Source organism: Tamandua tetradactyla, chromosome 6 (genome assembly GCF_023851605.1).
Source record: "Tamandua tetradactyla isolate mTamTet1 chromosome 6, mTamTet1.pri, whole genome shotgun sequence".
Lineage (NCBI taxonomy): Eukaryota > Metazoa > Chordata > Mammalia > Pilosa > Myrmecophagidae > Tamandua > Tamandua tetradactyla.
In genome coordinates this window covers 164,923,332-164,950,114 of record NC_135332.1, presented here as the reverse complement: position 1 = coordinate 164,950,114, position 26,783 = coordinate 164,923,332, and the positions used below count along the sequence as shown (strand labels likewise).

General features: G+C 33.8%; 1 protein-coding gene and 1 pseudogene across 1 annotated transcript in view; one reads left to right on the top strand and one right to left on the bottom strand.

The window, feature by feature from the left end:
* The window catches only part of MTBP (MDM2 binding protein), a 138,792-nt gene that overhangs the window by 25,746 nt on the left and 86,263 nt on the right, over nucleotides 1–26,783 (bottom strand). The window contains exons 15-17 of the mRNA XM_077167561.1: nucleotides 14,318–14,435; nucleotides 10,076–10,231; nucleotides 5,229–5,324 (exon numbers count right to left, since the gene is read on the bottom strand). Of these exons, the coding sequence (XP_077023676.1) occupies nucleotides 5,229–5,324; nucleotides 10,076–10,231; nucleotides 14,318–14,435 (370 nt within the window). The remainder of the gene's footprint in view (nucleotides 1–5,228; nucleotides 5,325–10,075; nucleotides 10,232–14,317; nucleotides 14,436–26,783) is intronic.
* On the top strand, nucleotides 5,469–6,251 carry LOC143685750 (coenzyme Q-binding protein COQ10 homolog B, mitochondrial pseudogene; annotated as a pseudogene).

Genomic DNA, 26,783 nt, shown 5'->3' with positions numbered 1-26,783 from the left:
GAGAATGAAAGAGGACCCCTATCTTACACCCTACAAAAAAATTAACTCAAAGTGGATCAAACACCTAAATATAAGAACTAGCACCATAAAGCTTCTAGAAGAAAATGTATGGAAACATCTTCAAGACCTAGTAATAGGAGGTAGCTTCCTAAAATTTACACCCAAAGCACAAGCAACAAAAGAAAAAAATAGATAAGTGGGAACTCCTCAAAATCAAATGCTTCTGCATCTCAAAGCACTTTGTCAGAAAGATGAAGAGGCAGCCAGCACAATGGGAAAAAATATTGGGAAATCATATATTGGACAAAGGCTTAATTTCCTGCATATACAAATAAATCAAGCAAACAACCCAATTATAAAATGGACTAAAGATATGAATAGGCATTTTTCTGAAGAGCAAATACAGATGGTTCAAAAGCACATGAAGAGATGCTCATTTTCATTGGGTATAAGGAAAATGCAGATCAAGACTACAGTGAGATAACACCACACACCTATAAGAACAGCTGCTATTAAACAAATAGGAAACTATAAACGTTGGAGAGGATGTGGAGAAACTGGGACACCTATGCACTGCTGGTGGGAATGTACGTTGGTGCAGCCACTATGGAAGGCTGTTTGGTGGTTCCTTAGGAAACTAAATATCAAGTTGCCCTTGGGAGCACAGAATAAGAAAGAGGGCACTTAATCCTGTATAGATTACGATAATGCCTGGAAACATCCTAGAGTATATTAAGGAAATAATCAAAAAGTATTGGTGAAGTCCCCTGAGGGATGGGAGACCATCTAGCCAGTCCTAAAGAACTCCTAGGGCAATATATAAGATGCCACAAGGGTTCCATGCACTAGAGTCTCTTTCCAGAAACTTACAACCTCCAGACAGGTCCTGGATCCAGGTAAGTCCTGAAACCTATCCCAGCCTTTCCAGAACATCAGATAGTTCCATCTTCCTAACCCATATTAGTAACGGACCCTTCCAATATGAAAAATTTATACCCAGAAGAGCTGAAAGCAACAACACAGACATTTGCACAATGATGCTCACAGCAGCATTATTCACAACTGCCAAAAGATGGAAACAAACCAAATGCCCATCAACAGACGAGTGGATCAACAAAATGTGGTATATACATACAATGGAATATTATGCAGCAGTAAGGTAAAATGACGTCCTGAAGTATATGACAAGATAGATGAGCCTTGAGGACATAATGCAGAGTGAAATTAGCCAGACACAAAAGGATAGATACTGTATGATTCCCCTTTTATGACCAGCATAAAGGTATAATCAGAGCCTTATAATACAGAATATAAGGGACTCAGAGGCTTATAATACAGAATATAGGGGACTAAGAGATACATAGAAGCTAGAGATGGGTGAACAATTAGCTAATGAGTGTGAACTCCAATGTAAGGGAATAGATAGGAGTGAAGGCGGTTCTCTAGTGGGTCTATAAGTAATATTACCATATTGAAGATGAACAAGATTGAAAGGGGTTGTATAGACCTATGTGATCCCACTGATTCACAGTAGAAATATGAATTTGTTCTCATAAGAATTACTTCAAAGATATGATTCTTGTACAAAGAGTGTTTAAGTCCAGGGTATAGTGGGAATACTGCTATTGCACGCTATGAGCTATGTTCAAAAGGAAACCATCAGCACTACTACAGCAACAGCAGAGGTAAATAATGGGGTGAGGGACAAGAGTTAAGAGGAGGTTTAGATTTCCTATTTGGCGAGGGTGTGTTCATTAGTTTTCTTTCTCTTGAGAAGAATGAAATTATCTAAAACTGAGAATGTTGATGGACTGTGGACTGTGGGCCCTCTACATGATGCCCAATGAATGCAGGTGGTTGAAGGATACACTGACAGAGAAGTAGATTGGTGAATGATGGTGTATACTTAGGAAAGAAGTTTGTGCTGCTACAAAAAGGAACAAAGTCGTGAGGCACGCAATGATGTGAATAAACATGAGGGACATTTGGTGAGACAAAATAAGCCAGAAATAAAAAAGCAACAATGATATGGTCACCTTTAGAAAATGCTTATTAAGAAAACAGGGGCCTAGATTGTAAGCTTTTAAAGCAGACACATTAAGTCTGGAATGGTGATTATTATTTTTGGATTTTGAGATGCTGTTTTATATATATATATAATTTGATATTTAGATGTAAGAACGAAGCCAAACAGGTTGTGGTTACAGTAATTCAGAAGATAGGGGTAAGGAAGACTGTGTCTATATTTTAGAACCACAGATACTCTTGGAGGCCAATGGAATAAAGGTTCATTTGGTCTGGAACTGAAATTTTCTGTAGTACATAATCTAATTCAACCTATCTGTATAGCTCATTTGAACAACTGAAACACAGGGAGCACAGAATAAGAAAGAGGGCACTTAATCCTGTATAGATTACGATAATGCCTGGAAACATCCTAGAGTATATTAAGGAAATAATCAAAAAGTATTGGTGAAGTCCCCTGAGGGATGGGAGACCATTCTAGCCAGCCCTAAAGAACTCCTAGGGCAATATATAAGATACCACAAGGGTTCCATGCACTAGAGTCTCTTTCCAGAAACTTACAACCTCCAGACAGGTCCCGGATCCAGGTAAGTCCTGAAACCTATCCCAGCCTTTCCAGAACATCAGATAGTTCCATCTTCCTAACCCATATTAGTAACGGACCCTTCCAATATGAAAAATTTAGAATTGCCATAGCCTAAACACCACTAAAGAGAGGGATGGAAAGATCAAAGGTGATGATGAGTTATACAGAAAACATAGGATTTAAGAAATGAATATGAATGCTGAATCATTAAATTGATATCTCTTTTAGTCTCCAGTATTTTAGAGCAGCTAGAAGTAAAAACCGAAAATTTGTGGAATTTTAACTCATGTCAAATTCTGAAACATGTTCTACAACTAACTGTGGTACTGTTCTTTGAAATTTATAGCTTTTTTGTATACATGTTATTTTTCACAAAAAAAAGGAAAAAAGTCTATTGTGATGATAAAAAAATATTTAAGCCCCCTAGCCTCCTATGTTCTGAAGCAGCTAGAAGGAAAAATATGAGAGGATCATATGGTAGCCCATGACAAACTCTGGGGTCTGTCCTTTAACTACTTGTTGAAGAGTGCTTTGAAAACAATTACTTTTTTATTCTTTGCTTTGTATATGTGTTATACTATACAATAAAAAAAGTTAAAATAAAAAAAAGCACACAAAAATATGTTAACTGAAAATAATTCTTCTTTATGTATATAAAATGAGAAGGTTTTATTGTCTTGTTGGAATTTTTATTTAGAAAATATCTTTCTGCAGATTTGCACTTGTCTTTCTCTGATTAAAACCCAAATCATTTCTTAACCATTTCATTATGCAAGCAAATAGTTACATTTTATTATATAAGAGAGTGAGTATAATATTTTTATCTAAAATAAAATAGTTAATTCTAAAAAAAGTAAAAATAAAAAATAAAGTGACTGAATATTTTGCCACTAGTGTCAAACTTACCACAAAATATTCTTTAAATGAACTAAACCTTAATTAGACATAGCAAGAAACCTAACATGCCTAGATTATTGTATGTCCTTCAGTATTTTTTCAATTGTACCACAAACCACCCAATGTGCCTAAACTAGAAATCCTAAAAAAATTCTTGTCATCCCCAACATTGATTTGGTCTTTCATATTCTTATTTGCCTATAGACAGCTCTTAAATTTGTACTCTCCTTCCCATTTTCACTATCCTGACAGTATTTTAGCTCCTCAATATCTCTTGCTTTGAAGAATTTAATTCAATTTATTGAATGACTAGATTTAATTGCACAAATCCAATCATATCATTTCAGTGTTTAAATAAAAAACATTTTTTACTGCCTCAAAAATAAAGATCAATCTTCCTGCCATGTCAGCAATGATTTTCATGAGTTCGTGATTTGGTCTCAATATAGTACAATATACTTCTCACTCTTACTCAAAAACAACAATGCCATTTCCTCTTCCTGGAATCTGTACCTCTATGGGCCCTTCCTCTCACAAGAGTCTCCCTTTTCTGCCAGGTAAATTCCTATTCATTCTTTCAACCAAACTTCAGATGCTGCCTTTGACGTTCTCTCAAGTAGTTCCAGCATTTATTTGCTCCATCCAGTGGACTTCATAAAAATGGTTAAAAATCTGCACTATTATATTATTTATACTGTACTAAAATCATGTTTCTTTCTAAGGGAAGAATTAGTTGTCTTAAGAGTCCTTTGTATCTTTAGCACATAATGAATTTTTAAGTTAAGTATTTTTAAAGTCTGTGTGAATTAAAGATTAAGTTGACATGCCAACCAAAATATATTTCAGTTGTTCACTGAAAAACCTGTATCATATAGATTATAGTAAAATCAAGATTTTTCCTATTTTTATTTAATATGCAATATAAACAAAAAACAAATACTTCAGTTTAAGAATGTATGTTTTTCAGAATGAATTAATCAGGTCTTGAAATTTTATTGTAAATCATATTATCCACTTCATTCAACTTGGGAAAATGGTAGATGCGCACACAACTTCAAAAACTACTAATACCTTTAAGCAAGAGCAACCTTAGAAATTTTATTCATATTGGTCCATTAAAATTCTTTAAACATGTACACATAATTAACATGTTACCAATGCGAACAAATTTCATCTAACAATTTCTGAGCAATAATAGTATAATTAGTAATCCAAGAACATAATGTGACCTTTAGTAGAAATACACATTTAGAACATAAGAATCAAAATAATTTTGATCAGAATATCTAGTAAGAATAGGATGTTTAAATGCTAAAACTGATAAATCCTGAAATATTTTTTTCCAGTTGAAGATAAATTTGTGTATTTATTGTTCTGTTATTTTATTTTTTTGTATGCTGTATGGCAGGGTTCACATTTCATTCTTTTTCCATGTGAGAATCCTGGCATTGCGTCACCATTTGTTGAATTTGTTGGTTTTCTATTTTTTGGGGAAGTGCATGGGCCAAGAATCTCACCCAGGTTTCCTGCATGGCAGGTGAGAATCTACCATTGAACTACCTTTGTACCCCCTTCTTTTTGTTTTTTGAGGTTTCTAATATACTATCTGTTTGGTCTGTCTCAATTTATAACATTTTATTACAGTCATTCTCTACAGCTACATGAGAGAAGTACATTACATCAGTAATACACTGAATAGTAAAAGTAAGCGAATACTTACTCAATTCCATGATAATGACATACTGAAGCTTTTTCAAAAGGTAAGACCTTAAGTTTCCGAGGGCTAAGTTCTGGTGTCAGAACAAATGTCTTTTCCCTGAAACAAAAAGTAACAATTTTTGTTTAGATCTTATTTATTGACAAAGAGAAAGTTCAAGAAAGCGTCAACAGACACAAATCTGATTTTCTCCTCTGCAATAGAATATTATATGGGATAAAAGTTAAAAAAAACAAAAGTTCAGTTAGCCCGGATGTGGTGATCAGCTTTAGTGGGACTATCACGGCAGCTCGGACAGGTCGGAGGGCCTTAAGGAAAGTAGTCTCAGGTTGCTATTTGAAGTTGGGGGCAGGGGCCGGTGTCTCAGCTCCAGGGCAGGAGCCTATGCATAACTCAGATATTTAACTTCCTATGTATACTGACAAGCAGAACTCTTCCACTACACATCTCAGTAGTATGTCTACTACTAGGAGATCTCTGCAAGAACTTTCTTCAAAATTGCTGCACCATTAATAAACAAAAGAAAAGAATATTCATAGAGGAGAATAATAGGATATTTTATACAGGAAATGTATGATGTGGTATCAGGAACGGAGGACTGTAAGCATTTTGTTCCTTGGTGCAAAAAATCAAATGTAATATCAAAGAGATCTGGATACTGCAAAACACGATTAGAAATTGGGTTTTCCACCCATGTTGGAGTGATATACATCAGTAGTAGCCTTGGTGAAACCACATTTGGTAAAGGCATCCTATACAGTGGGAGACTTCTCAATCATGTGGGGACTGCTTGGTGTTTTAGCCCAGGTCTTCCTAGCTACGCAAGAACTTGTACTTTGGATTTTTCATTTTCTTTTGAATTTCACTCACTTCTACACTCTCAGCATTCACACTTTTTTTGATGAAGTTGTAAAACAGATGGTAGCTGCCTCTGAAAGAAAAACATGCAAGCTATATGGTCCAGAAACAAATATACCTCAAGAATTAATGCTACATGAAGTTCATTACACACAGAGGGGAAAGTAGAAGTCGTGTCACCTACTACAACTAAGATTGTTCACAATGCTTTCATTACTAACTTTTAGAAGTCAGAAAGTATTTGTTAAACCCAGATTTAATTACAAACGCACTATTTAAAATTTACACATAGAATATGGAACCACATGTACATAAGATTTTCTTCAATCACATATAATTCAAAATAATGTGTACATCAGTATGTTCTGCATTTACAATAATGTGATGTCATCACTTGTTAGAACACTGACATAACTCTTCTGAGCAGAAACTGAAACTAAGTTTAAACCTTTCAATTATTCACTTTACTTGAAAGAGGTTAGTTTAGATATTCATGCAGTATGTATTATATTAACCATATCACATATAAGTTATTGAATTCACATTGTGTAACTTATTATTATAGGGCCTGCCTTGTGGCGTAGCTTGAGTAACTGTCAGGTATTTTAAAACTTTGACTTAAAATACTGTCAGTAAAGTCCTTTTGATATTTTTAAATTGTTCTTATGGGTGGTGTTATTCAGTGCTATAGTGAGATTAGCTTCCAGATATACAGTGAATATTTTTGATGAGTGGTGCAGAGCTTTTAAGCTACCCTCTCCCAGGTACTTTGGCTGCTCTTTCAACAATGCTAATGGTTTGTCAAATTTTGTCTTCAACAGATGAAGATGGTTGATACATCTCCAGTACTGTGCATCCCTATTTTCTATTTCTTATGTGTACTCACTTTGATATTTCAAACTATTTTTTTAAAACAAATCAATGTAAGGACTAGAGTGGTAACTTAATAAAGGTAATGTGTTTTTTTTTTGTAAAAAAAAAGTTAAATTATACTGGAAAATGTAAGAAGGAAATGAAGCAAGGTTAGGGCTATGGATTTTGTCACTTACATTTTCTGTGTCTTAAGTCTCTGAAGTCATGATGTTAATTATTTCAAAAACTATTCTGAAAAATGGATACATCAACGATGGAAAATTATTTGTAATTGGAACTCAAGAAGTACCATTATTCTCAAAGAATTTGTTTTTTCTTGGCAGAGTGAACTAATATTACGCATGTAAATTTTTTTGCAGGGGAATAATGTAAGTCAACTTATCTTTGTTAGCAAAATAATTATTTACCACTATAACATTAAGGGTTCCAGATTTTTCTTTGCCTGGGAATATAGTCATTTTGACATCTACTGTAGGAGACAGCAACTCTTTAAATATTAGAGGGTATAGAGAGTAACTGCTGACTTCAGTTCTCCTGCAGTAGGTTATGGACCAGCGGTATGTCAGAATTAATCATATGGAGAGTTTATATAAAATATTCATGCTCAAACTCTTCTATCCAAGACTTGCAGGGATATATGAAAATCTTGGAGTAAGGAGGTCAATGCATTTAGATAAAGTTCTCTGGGTTATTCTATAGGTGCCTTTGTTCCCTGCCTCAGCTGGTAAGCACTGTTCTAATGTAATGGACTGTGGTCCTGAACCTCAGAACAGTTCAGGAGGGAAACAGAATTATGCAATGAGTGGTCTTTACATAGATAATAAGCAGAATGAAATCTGAAAGGCTTGAATTCAGAGGACTTGGAAACAGCACACAGAAAGGCAAGAAGACAAATCTGCTATCACTTTTTTTTTCCTATAGTCTTAGTAATTGAAAACTGCCCAATTGCCACTGAAAATTATCTTGCTATAACAAGTACTTGAAATTATTACATTAAAATATAAAAGAGAGGTTAATTATGAATCTTAGAAAGCAGAATTTATATTCTAATTAATCTATTTAAGATAGTCCACCAAAAATAACACTAATAAATTGTGATAACCGCAGTATAATGATGACAGCCTATTAAAGTGAGTAATTTTAAACACAGAACTCTTTAGGTATCTAGCATTTACTTCTATCATCACATATGTTGTCTTCTATTTCTCATTTCAATCCCTCTCAGCAACTTTACCTATTTTTTGTTTAATATCACTCATACTTTATTCTTTCTAAAAGAAACATTTTAGTAAATATGTTTTATTATTTTTTTTTTGCAATTTAATTTAATTTTAATTGGTTTAAATGAAAACAGTTACATGGGGGTTAGTGGCTACCATTTTGGACAGTACAGGTCTAGGGGAAGGTAATTTTGTTTGACTTAGTATTTACTATTTATTTGGGCTCCAATTCTGAAAAGGTAGATGTTAATTTTGTAGATAATGCAAAAAGGACAAATGATCTTTTCCTCTGGTAGAGATGTGAACTACTTCTGTTTAGTGTAAAAGATAACCCCGGAGTTTATGGTTTTATTGCTCTGTAGGCCATTAATAAATTTCAGGTCTAACTTTGCAGTATTATTGCAGCATTTTTTCTCCCAGTGATTAAATATGTTTTATTAATGTTTAATATCTCATTGATATATACATAGGAGTCATGCCTGCACTTTAATACAGCTTTTCCAATGGTTCATTGCATAGGTTCTTTAGTAAAAATTAGTATGTTCATGCTTCATTGCCATGAAAGCTCACCCTTCAACTCTGTTACATAACACACATTTGATTATGATGCATTTCATTGTTAGCATCAAAGAGTCACATCAAACTTTCCTAAATAAAATCACGTGTAAACTACAGGAAGATTAAGTATATCTCTCTATTTTACACCTAGGAAGACATTCTTGTGAAAATGCATATAACTTAAATCATTCAGTTTTGGAAAGGGAAGCCCATTTTGATGGGCAGTTTGTGCTTAATGATTTGAAAGGATAATAATCCACTAATGGGATAGGTGAAAATGTGTGTAATTCTTCACTTTCTTGATTCCCATATGAAAGGTTATCAATTTCTGAAAGTTATGAGAAAAAGGAAAATTAACCCAAAATTATAGATTTTCTAAAATTTAAGAAAAAGCTTTAATAATTCAATGTTAAAACAGAAACAAACAAATTTTTGATCTTGATGTTGCCTTTAGGACCCTGGAACCATTAAGATCCTCAAAATTTCAAAACTGTTCCATATATCTCTCTCTGGTGAACATACACACATTTAAAGGCAAAATGCTCTAATGTTATTTTGAGATAACTACCAGGAAGTAAATCTTTGTGAAATTTACTTTCAAAATCAAGATTTACCACAAAGCAAGCTCTGTAAAGGTGATTAAAATACTCTACAATTTAAAAGTACTTTGGAAACTCTTCCTAAATTGTAGATTAACAGTTAGAAAGAAATTATGAGTAATCAGCAAATTCTTACAAGTATTTGATGCCACGTTTACCTGTAATTCAGTGAACTTCAGTAACATCCAGCATTTATTAACTAGTAACTTAGTGGGAAGTTGTCTTGAAAGTCAAGTTAGGTGTAAATTATTCATGTAGACAGTGAGCTTTTACTTGTATTGTAATTGTTTCAAAAGCATTTTTATTATACTTTCTGATTCTCTTCAGTTGAAAGGCTGTGCCTTTTGGCTACTATTAGGCATGATTGACAAAGTTCATGCAAGCAGTGACAAAATAAAAACTAGAGAGTAACACAGAAAAGATAATTTTAAAAAGATTCTTGTAAGCCAAATTTTAAACTTTGCTTAAAAAGTACTATACTTTGTATACAATGATGGATCTAGTGACTTCTTGATGTTGCTTTATTATTCCTGTTTCCCTAATAATCGATACCACAAAAACAGTAGGACATTTGGCTAAGGTTAAATGTGAGGATTAAGGTCAGCTGATCTATTCTGGGATCAAACTTGTAGATTTTGCCTCAGTGGCACAGAACATCAATTGACTGAGGAAATGAGATGCAATGCTACTTAAAAATGGTTATTTTACAAAGAGCAACTGGAATTATAAGTTTATGATTTACCCTTTTTGAATCTGTAAAGGCTGAAGATCTCCAATTGGTAATCCATCTGATGTAAAGTGTTTGAGCAATTCTTTAGCATCCAATAATGTGACTGAGTCCCGTGGACCCTCTTTGTGGCCTAGCAACTGTTCAGATGAACGAGGTAATGAACCAGTTCTGGGAAAATAATGTCAAACAGATTTACTAAAGGAGGATTAGAATTCACCTTAGTCAGAAAAAGGTAATGTGAGTAGAACCCAGAAAACACCCAAAGAAAGTTAAAGAATTACACATTTAGGAAAAAAATTAAGTAAAATCTTTCAAATCATTTAGTATATTAATAGGTTACATTGCAATTACCATGTCAACAATGCTACTACTTAAATGACTAAATATTCAGTGGTATGAAGTTATGAATTCCATAAACTTTAAATCTGAACTCTCTTATATGTTTTGAAACCTCACAATATTGTAAATTTTTTGTGGGCAGGGACTGAATGTTCTGATTTTCTATGAAATGAAAGATTACTCAGGCACAACCATGAAATCAGAAAGGAATCAGAAATCTCTCCAAGGTCTCTTCTAGCCATGACTATGACATTGTGAATAAACACTGACTCATCATTATCATACCTGAGATACATGCAGAACTTTGTATTTTTCAAACTACTTTGACAAACAATATATTCTTAATTGATTCAAATTTCCTTGAATAAGACAGCTACAGCAAAATGAAATAATTCCTGAAGAAAAAGTACTTTGTAAAGTAAGATTAATATAGCAACCACTGCTATTATTCCTATTTCTCAGAGAAAGATACGAACACACAACAAACATTACTAATCCAAAAATTAATCCAGGGTGACACAGCTATTTAAAATGACAGAATCAGAACTATAGTCTAGGTTTCCTGACTCCAAATTAATTATTATTTTCACTCCACCTCTCTAGAAACCAAAAAGGCTCACAGAAAGTACTAAAAACTAGAAAAAAAGAAAACACTTAGCTGAGATTACTCTATTGCCTTGTCACTATATCATGAATAAAACCTTCTATATCTGCACAGAAAACTAATTAATTTCCTGGCTTTATATTAACTAGACCATTTCTGATTATTTTATTACTCAGGTTAAGCATTTTTTACTGATAATTATGTGATTAAAATGTTGGTATTATGGTTTTGGCATTATTATTTCTATAAATTAAGGATCAATAGTATATCAAAAGTGCCCCTCTTCACTTCCTGTTTTCCCCTTTATTTTTAAATTGAAAATATAAGCCTAATAAAAGTAGTCCAACAAGAAAACACTTAAATATTTTCTCAGCACTTTATACTCAAGGAGAGTAGGAACTCATTTTGAGTTTAATTTTTATACTGCTACTCTCTAATAGTGACTCACAAAGATTTCTTGATGAATACCTCTTTCAATCAGTTTATAGGCTAGATGCAACAGGGACATGCATAATTTACATTTATATAGAACCTTGGACATAAGGAATTACGCTAGTAAAGATATGTTACGTTCAAAAAAAATAATAACATTGACAATACCTTATTTTGTTCAGAGTTTTCAAGCTTACAAAGTACCTTTTTATACATTACCTGATTAACTTTTAACAACTTTGAACTGGGATTGTCATCCCCAACTTAAAGATGAATTGAAAAAGTCAAACAACAGATGACTAAAACCAAAGCTTATGGTTTCTGAATTTCACTTTATAAAAGGTCCTTATTCTCCAGCTAATCTGTCTTAACATAAAACAAATTCTGAAAACATATTTTTGGACCCATAAGAATTGGCATTTTCCATCTTCTGAAGTGTGCACAATAATTTATTGAGAATTTACCTTGAATATATCACCATGAAGTACTAAAAAGAGTTCAGTGATGACAATTTATAGACCCATAATGTCTGCTCATAATTTAGTGTATAGCCCTTGCTTGTAATTTGGTATATAAGGATGACTTCAGGTGATAGAAAGGAGGTGAGAAGGATGAGAGGAGATAAAACAGATGCAGAATGAGGTAGAAAAGTACAATAAAATAAATTTCATGGAAGAATAACACAGTCCTTGGGATGTTTAAAGTAGGAAGATAACATTAAGTTGCAGCATTTATAAAAGGCTTAACAAACAGGACGATATTTGACCTAGATCTTGAATGACAAAGCAAGCTTCCAGTGAAGGTGGTGAATTGAACATACACATAAACCTCTCCACCCTAAAAAACTGAAATCACAGCACCGAAGTACTGGAGAATGAATTTATAATAGGGTCTAGAAAAGGATGAAGGAAAAATTGGTTAACCAAAGAGTTCAGTGAACTTCTGAAAGGGATAAACTAGAGCAAGAGTCACAACAAGAACCAGAGAAAAAATCTATTAAAAAAAGGTAGAATCTGTCTTCTTTCCACACCATATTGCCTTAGCAAGGCTCCAAACTTGGAGTCAGAGAGAGGAAGTGTACAAAAATTAAGGGGATAAATTTTTAAGAATCATATATAAAACAGTTATGCCAGTATCAACTCAGCCCCTTGTTTTTATCTCCAAGTTAAAAACAGAGAAATGGCTCTATGAAGATACATGTGTCTGTCCTGCGTCAGTGGTGATGCAAAAGAATAAAACCCTCACTAATTAGTGCTGGATGAAGGGCCAAGGTTGCCTGCCTGCTGATACCCTCTGGTACCCTAAACTGGAAGGCATGCTCTATCCTGAATGTCCTCCTCCCCCAACCTTAAGTCAGGTGACAGCAGGTAGGGAACAGGACTATACATACCGAGAGAAAACTCATGCCAACTACCTTTATAAAAAACCTACTTCTAAATTCTTAGATATGAATAGATAACCAAGGACTACCAGACATTGGAGAAAAACTACACATGACAGAAAAACCATAGAGAAAAAATAAAACAGATCCAAAGGAAAATGAAATAATTCAAGGAATAGAAAAAACAACTTTAAAGAAAATTCTAATTAGTATCCTTATAGTACCTTCTCAAATCTCAGTATTAATATAAGAAGAGGCTGTTATGAAAAAAATAAAGTAGAAAACAAGAAAAGTTATTAGGAATTTAAACCATGGCTACCAAAAAATTCAACAAAAGAAGTGGAAATAAAGGAAATATCCTAGACCATAGAGCAGAAAAGAGTGACATGATGGACTATTGAGGAAAAAATAAATAAATCTGAATAATAAAATCAATCTAGGAAATTTAATATTAGTTAAAATAGGAATTTCAAGGACAGTGGAAAAAAAAAGAAAACAGAAGGAAGAATATTATCAGAGATATAACCGAAGACTATTTGTCAAAAAAAGATAAATCATGAGAAAAAAAAATTTCCACACCATGGCCCCTAGTAATTTCAGAACATTAAAAAAAAAAAATTCTAAAAGTTTCTGAGACAGAATAAATTACCTATTAAGGACAAAAATCAATCTGGTATCAGACCTCTCAATAAGACATGAGATAAGATGTCTTATCTCATACAAGAAAATAGAGATTTAATCTACAAACATGATTAAAATACATTCTAGTATAATGCTGCACAGACAGGGTAGAAAGGTTCCGTTCAAATTAGAGTAGGAAGACAGAGAGGTACAGGAAAAATATCATCAAGAAGGAAAATAACTGTTTATTGTAAGTAATATAAGATTCAGAGATAGAGGGAAGATAAACACTGAAGAGAAACAAGAGTATTGCCTCATCATTAACAGGGGTAAATTAAAAGATACCATCTATAATTGATGGGCAAGAAATGGAGGTTCTTTTGTGGGTAACCTGTCCTTTTCTTGTTTATTCACTCTTTTATTCTTCCTCCTGACCAGTAAAAATTAGAGAACATGAGGGAAAGGGCTTATGCTCTCTTCTTTACTCTCCTCTTCTACGCTCTATCACCACATCTCACCCACAATCATGTATTTAAAAATCCTGTTTGATATGAACTCCAAACTGACTTATCGATCTCTCCTCTAGGTCACCTGGTATCTCCACTTGGATACATACTTATTCACCAAAATGTTAACAGTGATTACACCTGGAAAATAGGAGTGGAGGACAGGCGAAAAAGAAGAGCATTTTTCTTTTAACTAATATACTACTCTATTATCTATTTATCCATGTACTTAGTAGAATGAGCTGTATTTCTTTAATAATAAAACTATTAAATACTTATATATCATACAAACAATTTAGAGACTAAGAAAAAAACAGTTCATTTAAAAATACTGAGTTAGAGCATGCTTAATTAGGGATTCAAATATTTACCTCAGTTTTTGTTTAGCTTTTTCAAAAGTTTCCAAATTTTGAAGAACATGACTTTCTGGCCATTCCAGAGGATTGGTTTCCATTAGACTTGAAGAATCAGATTCCACTGGACTGGTATCTAAAGAAAAAATAAATACACATACATATTGAAAAGCATTAAAACATACTGAATTTTTGCTATATAAAAATGTATATGTTTAGGTCTTCCTTAATTTCTTTTAGCAATATTTTGCATTTTCTGTTACAAGTCCTTTACATCCACAGTTTAACTTATTCCCAAATACTTTATTCTTTTGGTTGCTATTGCAAAGTGAACTTTTTTCTTGATTTCTTCCTCAGATTGCTCATTACTAATGTAGAGAAACACAACTGATTTCTGCATGTTGATTTTGTATCCTGCCACTCTGCTGCACTCATTTAGAAGCTCTAGTAAATCAAAGAAGACTTAAATAAATGGAAGGACATTCATGTTCCTTGATTGGAAAATTAAATATCATTAAGATGTCAATTCTAACCAAATTGAGTTACAGATTCAACATAATACCAATCAAAATTCCAACAGCCTATTTTGCAGAAATGGAAAAGCCAAGGATCAAATTTACTAGGGGCCCCAAATAGCCTAAAACATCTTGCAAAAGAAGAATGAAGTTAGAGGACTCACACTTCCTGACTTTAAAGCACATTAAAGCTACAGTGGTGAAAGCAGCATGATAATGGCATAAAGATACACTGACCAATGGAACTGAATTAAGAATTTAGAAATAGATCCTAACATCTGTGGCCAATTGATATTTGACAAGACTACCAAGTCCACTCAACTGAGACAGAATAGTCTCTTCAATAAATGGTACTAGAAGAACTGAATATCTATATGCAAAAGAATGTGAAAGAGGACCCCTGTCTCACACCTTATACAAAAATGGACTCAAAATGAATCAAAGACTTAAATATAAGAGACGGGGACCTAAAACTCCTAAGAGAAAATGCAGGGAAGCATCTTCAAGATTTCATGGTAGGCAATGATTTCTTAAGACTTTATATCCAAAGCACAAGCAAGGAAAGAAAAAACAATAGGTAAATGGGACCTCCTTAAAATTAAAAACTTTTAAACCACAAAGGACTTTGTCAAGAAAGTTAAAAGGCAGCTAACTCAATGGAAGAAAATATTTGTAAACCACATATACGATAAAGGTTTAATATCCAGAATATATAAAGAAATTCTACAACTCAATAATAACAAGACAAACACCCAATTTTTTTAAATGGGCAAAAAACTTGAATAGGCATTTTCAAAACAGGAAATATAGATGGCCAAAAAACATATGAAAAGGTACACAATACTAGCTATTAAGGAGATGTGAATCAAAATCACAATAAAGTATTATTTCACACCTAGTATAATGGGCGCTATCAAAAGAACAGCAACTATAAATGTTGGACAGGATGTGGAGAAACAGGAACATTCACTCACTACTGGTGGAAATGTAAAATGATACAGAAACAGCTATGGAATACAATTAAGCAGTTCTTCAGAAAGCTAAATATAGAATTGCCATATGATCTGACAATCCACTGCTAGGTAAATACCCAGAAGGTCTGAAAGCAGGGATTTGAACAGATATTTGCACACCAATGTTCATAGTGGCATTATTCACAATTGGCAAAAGCTGGAAATAACTAACTCAAGTGTCCATCAACCAATGACTGCATAAACAAAATGTGGTGTGTGTGTGTGTATATATATATATATGTATGACAGATTATTATTCAGCTAGAAAGAATGAAGTCCTGATGCATGAGACAACATGGGTGAAACTTGAAGATATTATGGTGAGCAAAATAAGCCAACATAAAAGAACAAATATTTTATGATCTCATTGATAGGAACTAATTATTATAAGCAAACTCATGGAGTTAGAATCTAGACCATAGGTTGCAAGGAGATAGAATAGGGGTAGAGAATGGGGAGCTGATCCTTAATCCATGCAGAGTTCCAAATTAGGTTGATAGTAAAGGTTTGGAATTAGATAGTGGGGATGACAGCACATAATTGTGAGTGTAATTAATTGAATTATGTGTGTGAATGTGGTTGATAGGGAAGGTTTTAGGTGGTATAGGATAACTAGAAGGCAAGTTAGAGGATAAAACCTGGGACTGTATAAAACAGTGAACCCTGTTTTGGACAATGACTTTGGTCAATGGTACAAATATAAGAATGTGTTTTCATGAATTATAACAAAATCTATGTCACTATTAAAAGTGTTAATAATGCGGTATATGGGAAAAATACACCTAATACAAACTATGCATTATACTTAACAGTAATATTTTAATATTCTTTCATCAATTGTAACACAAGTACCACACTAATCCAAAGTGTCAACAATAGGGGGTATATGGAAATATTGTATTTTTACATGACTTCGCTAATTAAAAAAATATATTCTTTTAAAAAACATTATGCAAAGTGAAAGAAACAAGATACAAAGTACTACATATGGTATGATTCCATTGTATATAATGTAAATAAAATCGAATCTATAGAAACAGAATTAGATTAATGGTTACGGAGGCTGTGGAAGGATACAGTGACTGAGAGATGACTGTTAAATGACATGGGGTTTTTCTTTATGGAGTAACAAAAATGTTCTATAATTGATTGCGGTGATAAACTTACAACTCTGGATTATACTAAAAGACATTAAGTGTCACTTTGGTTGGACTGTATGATATGTAAATATATTTAAAAAACTGCTTTAAAATGTATATATAGAGACATATACACACATTAATATATGTCTCTGTGAGTGTGTGTTTAAAGACATCCTGGATTAGTTGTACTGTACTTCGGTATTTATTAAGGACTCTCTGATGATCAGAGCTGCATAAAATGCCAAAAATATTTGGGAGATGAGAAGAAAAATCAGTGTTAAGCTTTATTTATTTTACTGTCTCTTCAAAATAAAAGTTATGAGACAGAATTCAGGAAACTGAATTGAGTGTACCAGGACTCATGCTGAAAAACAGCATAACTTTGCCGCTACCTAGTAAAATTAATCCTAAATAAAAATGAAGCAACACTATGGAGAATCTATTGAGTGGACTACGGGATTTCATACCACAAATAGGAAGTAAAACTAGTGTCCAGAAAAAATCCATATCTTTTAAAAAGGGAACAAATATCTCATTTCAAAAGTACAGAAGTACATTTATATTATTCTTAAGTAAAGGTTATTTTAGAAAAAACTTGGATTTTTATGTAAGATGCCTTAATATATATATCTTAACATACATATCCTAAAGTAAATCACTAAGATTAAATGCTATTTTACTATGAAAAAATATGTATAAAAGTCTATGTTTATCTTTTAGGTTAATATATTGCAACAAACAAACATTGAGATTGCTGATGCTACTGAGATTCTCAATAAAAACCTAAATGGTAACTGGCAAAATTAATAACTGTACTATTTTGAGAGTCCATAACTATTTGGTTTTTAAAAAATATTTGAACTATTATACAATTTTCTAATAAACAAAATTGTTGGATGTTAACTATTTGCTGAACCATAAACCTTAACAAAAATAACCATTATATATTTTGGGGTCTTGAAAAATGATAATGATTTGGTAAATACATTTTTAAATTAAAAAAGAAAAAAATTAAACATATGAAAATGAAAGCCACCTGCATGCCATTTTCCATTTACTTACAAAACTATTTGACCTTGATATTTTAAAATATTTTCAATGCCTGTAACAGATTTTCCTCAATAAACTCCATCTAAATATGCACTCTGCATTTCTTAATAAGGGTGGGGAAGAACGATTTAGTACAAAACAAGATTTATAATGAAATAATCTGCCTTTTATTTTCTCTTTTTGTAACTGACAAGCTAAAATAACACATAAACATGAACATTCTTAACATACATTCAAATGATCATTTTTAAGAAATGATCATTTTTTTAGAAATTCAAATGATCATTTTTTTAGAACATTTGCATTGCTACACAAAAAGAAATAAAAAGAAAAAACTCATACATACCATACCCCTTACTCCTCATTCTCAATGACCACTAGTATTGCCATCTACCCAATATTTTTATATAAAAATACTTTTGTTCCCTCTATATTTTTTCTATACCCCTTACCAATTCCTTTCATTGACAATTAGTATTTCAATTTACTCAATTTGTTTTAAAATTTGTCCCCCCTATTATTTATTTATTTTTAAGCAAGATTTTTTACTCATCTGTCCATACCATAGACAAAAAGAGCATCAGACACAAGGTTTTCACAATCACATAGTTACATTGTGAATGCTGTATCATTATATACTCATCTCCAAGAAAGATGGCTACTGGAACACAGCTCTACAGTTTCATGCACATATCTCTACCCTCTCTAATGCACCTTAAACTAGAAAGGGGATATCTATATAATGCATAAGAATAACCCCCAGGATAACCCCTTGACTGTTTGAAATCTCTCAGCCACTGACACTTTGTCTCATTTCTCTCTTCCTCCTTTCGGTCAAGAAGGTTTTCTCAATCCCTTGATGCTGAGTTCCAACTCATTCTAGGATTTCTGTCCCATGTTGCCAGGAAGGCTTACATCCTTGGGAATCATGTCCCGTGTAGAGAGGGTGGGGGGCAGTGAATTTGCTTGCCATGTTGGCTGAGACAGAGATAGTCCACATTTGAGCAACAGAAGAGGTTCACTGGAGGTGTCTCTTAGGCTTAATTTTAAGTAGGCTTAGCTTATATTTTGCGGAGATAAGTTTCATATGAAGAAACCCCAAGATTGAGTGCTCAGCCTATTGATTTGGTTGTCCCCACTGCTGGAAAGAATATCAGGAATTCTCCAAATAGAGATGTTGAATTTCCCCCCTTTCTCACCATTCTCCCAAGGGGACGTTGCAAATACTTCTTTATTCACTGTTCAAATCACTCTGGGATTTATTGGGGCATCACACTGGACAAACCTACAAAATCTCATGCCCTAGTCAAGGTTCCATATACTTATGGTGTTCAGTTAACCTGTTTCACTAATACATAAATATAAATTTTGTACCAAATGAACATCTCTTGCTTTAGTCACACACAGAAGTTGAAGTTTTACGATCTGACCATCTATTTCAATACCCTGCACGACTGACATACCTTTGTTATTCCTCATGCAAAACCATTTTTTAATTTGTACATTTAGTCACTATAACTGTACACTCTAGGCATCCCTAGATTGTACCATCTCAATCTTTCCTTCTGATTTCATATGTGCCCCCAGCATCCCTCCCTCTATCATTCTCACATTCAGCTTCATTCAGTATATTTACATTATTGTGTTACAATCAGGTGGTACTGCACTATGCATTTCCGAATTTTTATAATTAGTCCTGTTGCATAATCTGTATCCCTTCAGCTCCAATGACCCAATCTCTACCCTATTTCTATCTCCTGATGACCCCTGTTCTTAACTGAAATTCTCCAAGTTCATTCATTAATGTTAGTTCATATCAGTAAGACCATACAGTATTTGTCCTTTTGTTTCTGGCTAATCTCACTCAGCAAAATGTCCTCAAGGTCCATTCACACTGTTACATGCTTCATGACTTTATTCTGTCTCACAGCTAAGTAATATTCCATTGTATATATAAACCACAGCTTGTTTAGCCACTCGTCTGTTGACAGACATTTGGGCTATTTCCATTTCTTGGCAATTGTAAATAATGCTGCTATAAATATTGGTGTGCAAATGTCCGTTTGTGTCCTTGCCCTCAAGTCCTCTAAATAGGTACCTAGCAATGGTATTGCCGGATCATACGGCAATTCTATACTTAGCTTCCTGAGGAACCACCAAACTGCCATCCACAGCAGTTGTACCATTTGACATTCCCAACAGCAGTGGATAACTGTGCCTCTTTCTCCACATCCTCTCTAGCACTTGTCATTTTCTGTTTTATTGATAATGGTCATTCTGGTGGGTGTAAGATGATATCTCATTGTGGTTTTGATTTGCATTTCCCTAATAGTCAGGGAAGCTGAGCATCTTATCATGTGGCTTTTAGCCATTTGTATTTCCTCTTCTGAGAAGTGTCTGTTCATGTCTTTTGCCCATTTTGTAATTGGGTTGTCTTCTTGTTGTTGAGTTGAACAATTTGTTTATATATTCTGGATACTAAACCTGTATCTGATATGTCATTTCCAAATATTGTTTCCCATTGTGTAGCTTGTCTTTTCACTTTTGTGACAAAGTTCTTTGATGCACAAAAGTGTTTAATTTTGCAGAGTTCCCAATTATCTATTTCTTTCTTCAATGCTCCTGCTTTGGGTGTGAGATACAGGGAACACCTCCTATTATAAGTTTTATAGGATATTTCCCTACATTTTCTTCTAAAAGTTTTATGGTCTTAGATCCAATGTTTAGGTCTTTGATCCATTTTCAGTTAATTTTTGTATACAGTGTGAGATACGGATCCTCTTTCATTCTTTTGCATGTGGATATCCAGTTCTCCAAGCAACATTTTTTGAAGAGACTGTTCTATCCCAGGTGAGTTGGCTTGACTGCCTTATCAAAGACCAACTGACCATACTGCAAGGTGTTGAAAATAGATGGTAATTCATATTTTATTTTATTATTTTTTTTATTAATTAAAAAAAGAATTAACAGAACAATTAGAAATCATTCCAATCTACATGTACAATCAGTAATTCTTAATAACATCACATAGTTGCATATTCATCATTTCTTAGTACATTTGCATCGATTTAGAAAAAGAAATAAAAAGACAACAGAATAAGAATTAAAACAATAATAGAAAGAAAAAACAAACAAACAAACAAAAAAAAACAAAAACAAAAAACCTATGCCTCACATGCAGCTTCATTCAGTGTTTTAACATAATTGCATTACAATTGGGTAGTATTGTGCTGTCCATTTCTGAGTTTTTATATCCAGTCCCGTTGTACAGTCTGTATCCCTTCAGCTCCAATTATCCCTTCTCTTTTTTTTTTTTTTATTTAACGGAAAAAAAGAAATTAACCCAACATTTAGAGATCATACCATTCTACATATGCAATCATTAATTCTTAACATCATCACATAGATGCATGATCATCATTTCTTAGTACATACGCATTGGTTTAGAAGAACTAGCAACATAACTGAAAAAGATAAAGAATGTTAATATGGAGAAAAAAATAAAAGTAATAATAGTAAAATCAAAACAAAACAAAACAAAACAAAACAAAAACCTATAGCTCAGATGCAGCTTCATTCAGTGTTTTAACATGATTACTTTACAATTAGGTATTATTGTGCTGTCCATTTTTGAGTTTTTGTATCTAGTCCTGTTACACCGTCTGTATCCCTTCAACTCCAATTGGCCATTATCTTACCCTGTTTCTACCTCCTGCTGGACTCTGTTAACAAGAACATATTCCAAATTTATTCTCGAATGTCTGTTCACATCAGTGGGACCATACAGTATTTGTCCTTTAGTTTTTGGCTAGACTCACTCAGCATAATGTTCTCTAGGTCCATCCATGTTATTACATGCTTCATAAGTTTATCCTGTCTTAAAGCTGCATAGTATTCCATCGTATGTATATACCACAGTTTGTTTAGCCACTCTTCTGTTGATGGAGATTTCGGCTGTTTCCATCTCTTTGCAATTGTAAATAACGCTGCTATAAACATTGGTGTGCAAATGTCCGTTTGTGTCTTTGCCCTTAAGTCCTTTGAGTATATTCCCAGCAATGGTATTGCTGGGTCGTATGGCAATTCTATATTCAGCTTTTTGAGGAACCGCCAAACTGCCTTCCACAGTGGTTGTACCCTTTGACATTCCCACCAACAGTGGATAAGTGTGCCTCTTTCTCCGCATCCTCTCCAGCACTTGTCATTTTCTGTTTTGTTGATAATGGCCATTCTGGTGGGTGTGAGATGATATCTCATTGTGGTTTTGATTTGCATTTCTCTAATGGCCAGGGACATTGAGCATCTCTTCATGTGCCTTTTGGCCATTTGTATTTCCTCTTCTGATAGGTGTCTGTTCAAGTCTTTTTCCCATTTTGTAATTGGGTTGGCTGTCTTTTTGTTGTTGAGTTGAACAATCTCTTTATAAATTCTGGATACTAGACCTTTATCTGATATATCATTTCCAAATATTGTCTCCCATTGTGAAGGCTGTCTTTCTACTTTCTTGATGAAGTTCTTTGATGCACAAAAGTGTTTAATTTTGAGGAGTTCCCATTTATTTATTTCCTTCTTCAGTGTTCTTGCTTTAGGTTTAAAGTCCATAAAACCGCCTCCAGTTGTAAGATCCATAAGATATCTCCCAACATTTTCCTCTAACTGTTTTATGGTCTTAGACCTAATGTTTAGATCTTTGATCCATTTTGAGTTAACTTTTGTATAGGGTGTGAGAGATGGGTCTTCTTTCATTCTTTTGCATAAGGATATCCAGTTCTCTAGGCACCATTTATTGAAGAGACTGCTCTGTCCCCGGTGAGTTGGCTTGACTGCCTTATCAAAGATCAAATGTCCATAGATGAGAGGGTCTATATCTGAGCACTCTCTTCGATTCCATTGGTCGATATATCTATCTTTATGCCAATACCATGCTGTTTTGACCACTGTGGCTTCATAATATGCCTTAAAGTCAGGCAGCGCAAGACCTCCAGCTTCGTTTTTTTTCCTCAAGGTGTTTTTAGCAATTCGGGGCACCCTGCCCTTCCAGATAAATTTGCTTATTGGTTTTTCTATTTCTGAAAAATAAGTTGTTGGGATTTTGATTGGTATTGCATTGAATCTGTAAATCAATTTAGGTAGGATTGACACATTAACTATATTTAGTCTTCCAATCCATGAACACGGTATGCCCTTCCATCTATTTAGGTCTTCTGTGATTTCTTTTAGCAGTTTTTTGTAGTTTTCTTTATATAGGTTTTTTGTCTCTCTAGTTAAATTTATTCCTAGGTATTTTATTCTTTTAGTTGCAATTGTAAATGGGATTTGTTTCTTGATTTCCCCCTCAGCTTGTTCATTACTAGTGTATAGAAATGCTACAGATTTTTGAATGTTGATCTTGTAACCTGCTACTTTGCTGTACTCATTTATTAGCTCTAGTAGTTCTGTTGTGGATTTTTCCAGGTTTTCGACGTATACTATCATATCATCTGCAAACAGTGATAGTTTTACTTCTTCCTTTCCAATTTTGATGCCTTGTATTTCTTTTTCTTGTCTAATTGCTCTGGCTAGAACCTCCAACACAATGTTGAATAATAGTGGTGATAGTGGACATCCTTGTCTTGTTCCTGATCTTAGGGGGAAAGTTTTCAATTTTTCCCCATTGAGGATGATATTAGCTGTGGGTTTTTATATATTCCCTCTATCATTTTAAGGAAGTTCCCTTGTATTCCTATCTTTTGAAGTGTTTTCAACAGGAAAGGATGTTGAATCTTGTCGAATGCCTTCTCTGCATCAATTGAGATGATCATGTGATTTTTCTGCTTTGATTTGTTGATATGGTGTATTACATTAATTGATTTTCTTATGTTGAACCATCCTTGCATACCTGGGATGAATCCTACTTGGTCATGATGTATAATTCTTTTAATGTGTTGTTGGATACGATTTGCTAGAATTTTATGGAGGATTTTTGCATCTGTATTCATTAGAGAGATTGGTCTGTAGTTTTCTTTTTTTGTAATATCTTTGCCTGGTTTTGATATGAGGGTGATGTTGGCTTCATAGAATGAATTAGGTAGTTTTCCCTCCACTTCGATTTTTTTGAAGAGTTTGAAGAGAATTGGTACTAATTCTTTCTGGAACGTTTGGTAGAATTCACATGTGAAGCCATCTGGTCCTGGACTTTTCTTTTTAGGAAGCTTTTGAATGACTAATTCAATTTCTTTACTTGTAATTGGTTTGTTGAGGTCATCTATGTCTTCTTGAGTCAAAGTTGGTTGTTCATGTCTTTCCAGGAACCCGTCCATTTCCTCTAAATTGTTGTATTTATTAGCGTAAAGTTGTTCATAGTATCCTGTTATTACCTCCTTTATTTCTGTGAGGTCAGTAGTTATGTCTCCTCTTCCATTTCTGATCTTATTTATTTGCATCCTCTCTCTTCTTCTTTTTGTCAATCTTGATAGGGGCCCATCAATCTTATTGATTTTCTCATAGAACCAACTTCTGGTCTTATTGATTTTCTCTACTGTTTTCATATTTTCAATTTCATTTATTTCAGCTCTGATCTTTGTTATTTCTTTCCTTTTGCTTGCTTTGGGGTTAGTTTGCTGTTCTTTCTCCAGTTCTTCCAATTGAACAGTTAATTCCTGCATTTTTGCCTTTTCTTCTTTTCTGATATAGGCATTTAGGGCAATAAATTTCCCTCTTAGCACTGCCTTTGCTACATCCCATAAATTTTGATATGTTGTGTTTTCATTTTCATTCGCCTCGAGGTATTTACTAATTTCTCTTGCAATTTCTTCTTTGACCCACTCGTTGTTTAAGAGTGTGTTGTTGAGCCTCCACATATTTGTGAATTTTCTGGCATTCCGCCTATTATTGATTTCCAACTTCATTCCTTTATGATCTGAGAAAGTGTTGTGTATGATTTCAATCTTTTTAAATTTGTTAAGACTTGCTTTGTGACCCAGCATATGGTCTATCTTTGAGAATGATCCATGAGCACTTGAGAAAAAGGTGTATCCTGCTGTTGTGGGATGTAATGTCCTATAAATGTCTGTTAAGTCTAGCTCCTTTATAGTAATATTCAGATTCTCTATTTCTTTATTGATCCTCTGTCTAGATGTTCTGTCCATTGATGGGAGTGGTGAATTGAAGTCTCCAACTATTATGGTATATGTGTCTATTTCCCTTTTCAGTGTTTGCAGTATATTCCTCACGTATTTTGGGGCATTCTGGTTCGGTGCATAAATATTTATGATTGTTATGTCTTCTTGTTTAATTGTTCCTTTTATTAGTATATAGTGTCCTTCTTTGTCTCTTTTAACTGTTTTACATTTGAAGTCTAACTTGTTGGATATTAGTATAGCCACTCCTGCTATTTTCTGGTTGTTATTTGCATGAAATATCTTTTCCCAACCTTTCACTTTCAACCTATGTTTATCTTTGGGTCTAAGATGTGTTTCCTGTAGACAGCATATAGAAGGATCCTGTTTTTTAATCCATTCTGCCAATCTATGTCTTTTGATTGGGGAATTCAGTCCATTGACATTTAGTGTTATTACTGTTTGGATAATATTTTCCTCTAACATTTTGCCTTTTGTATTATATATATCATATCTGACTTTCCTTCTTTCTACACTCTTCTCCATACCTCTCTCTTCTGTCTTTTCAGTTCTGACTCTAGTGCTCCCTTTAGTATTTCTTGCAGAGCTGGTCTCTTGGTCACAAATTCTCTCAGTGACTTTTTGTCTGAGAATGTTTTAATTTCTCCCTCATTTTTGAAGGACAATTTTGCTGGATATAGGAGTCTTGGTTGGCAGTTTTTCTCTTTTAGTAATTTAAATATATCATCCCACTGTCTTCTAGCCTCCATGGTTTCTGCTGAGAAATCTACACATAGTCTTATTGGGTTTCCCTTGTATGTGATGGATTGTTTTTCTCTTGCTGCTTTCAAGATCCTCTCTTTCTCTTTGACCTCTGACATTCTAACTAGTAAGTGTCTTGGAGAACGCCTATTTGGGTCTAATCTCTTTGGGGTGCGCTGCACTTCTTGGATCTGTAATTTTAGGTCTTTCATAAGAGTTAGGAAATTTTCAGTAAAATTTCTTCCATTAGTTTTTCTCCTCCTTTTCCCTTCTTTTCTCCTTCTGGGACACCCACAACATGTATATTTGTGCGGTTCATATTGTCCTTGAGTTCCCTGATACCCTGTTCAAATTTTTCCATTCTTTTCCCAATAGTTTCTCTTTGTTTTTGGAATTCAGATGTTCCATCCTCCAAATCACTAATTCTATCTTCTGTCTCTTTGAATCTATCATTGTAGGTATCCATTGTTTTTTCTATCTTTTCTACTTTGTCCTTCACTTCCATAAGTTCTGTGATTTGTTTTTTCAGTTTTTCTATTTCTTCTTTATGTTCAGCCCATGTCTTCTTCATGTCCTCCCTCAATTTATCGATTTCGTTTTTGAAGAGGTTTTCCATTTCTGTTCGTATATTTAGCATTAGTTGTCTCAGCTCCTGTATCTCATTTGAACTATTGGTTTGTTCCTTTGACTGGGCCATATTTTCAATTATTTGAGCGTGATCCGTTATCTTCTGTTGGCATCTGCGCATTTAGACAGATTTCCCTGGGTATTGGATCCAAAAGTTTGGAAGATTTTTCTGTGAAATCTCTGGGTTCTGTTTTTCTTATCCTGCCCAGTAGGTGGCGCTCGTGGCACACGTTTGTCAGCGGGTCCCACCAGTAAAAGGTGCTGTGGGACCTCAAACT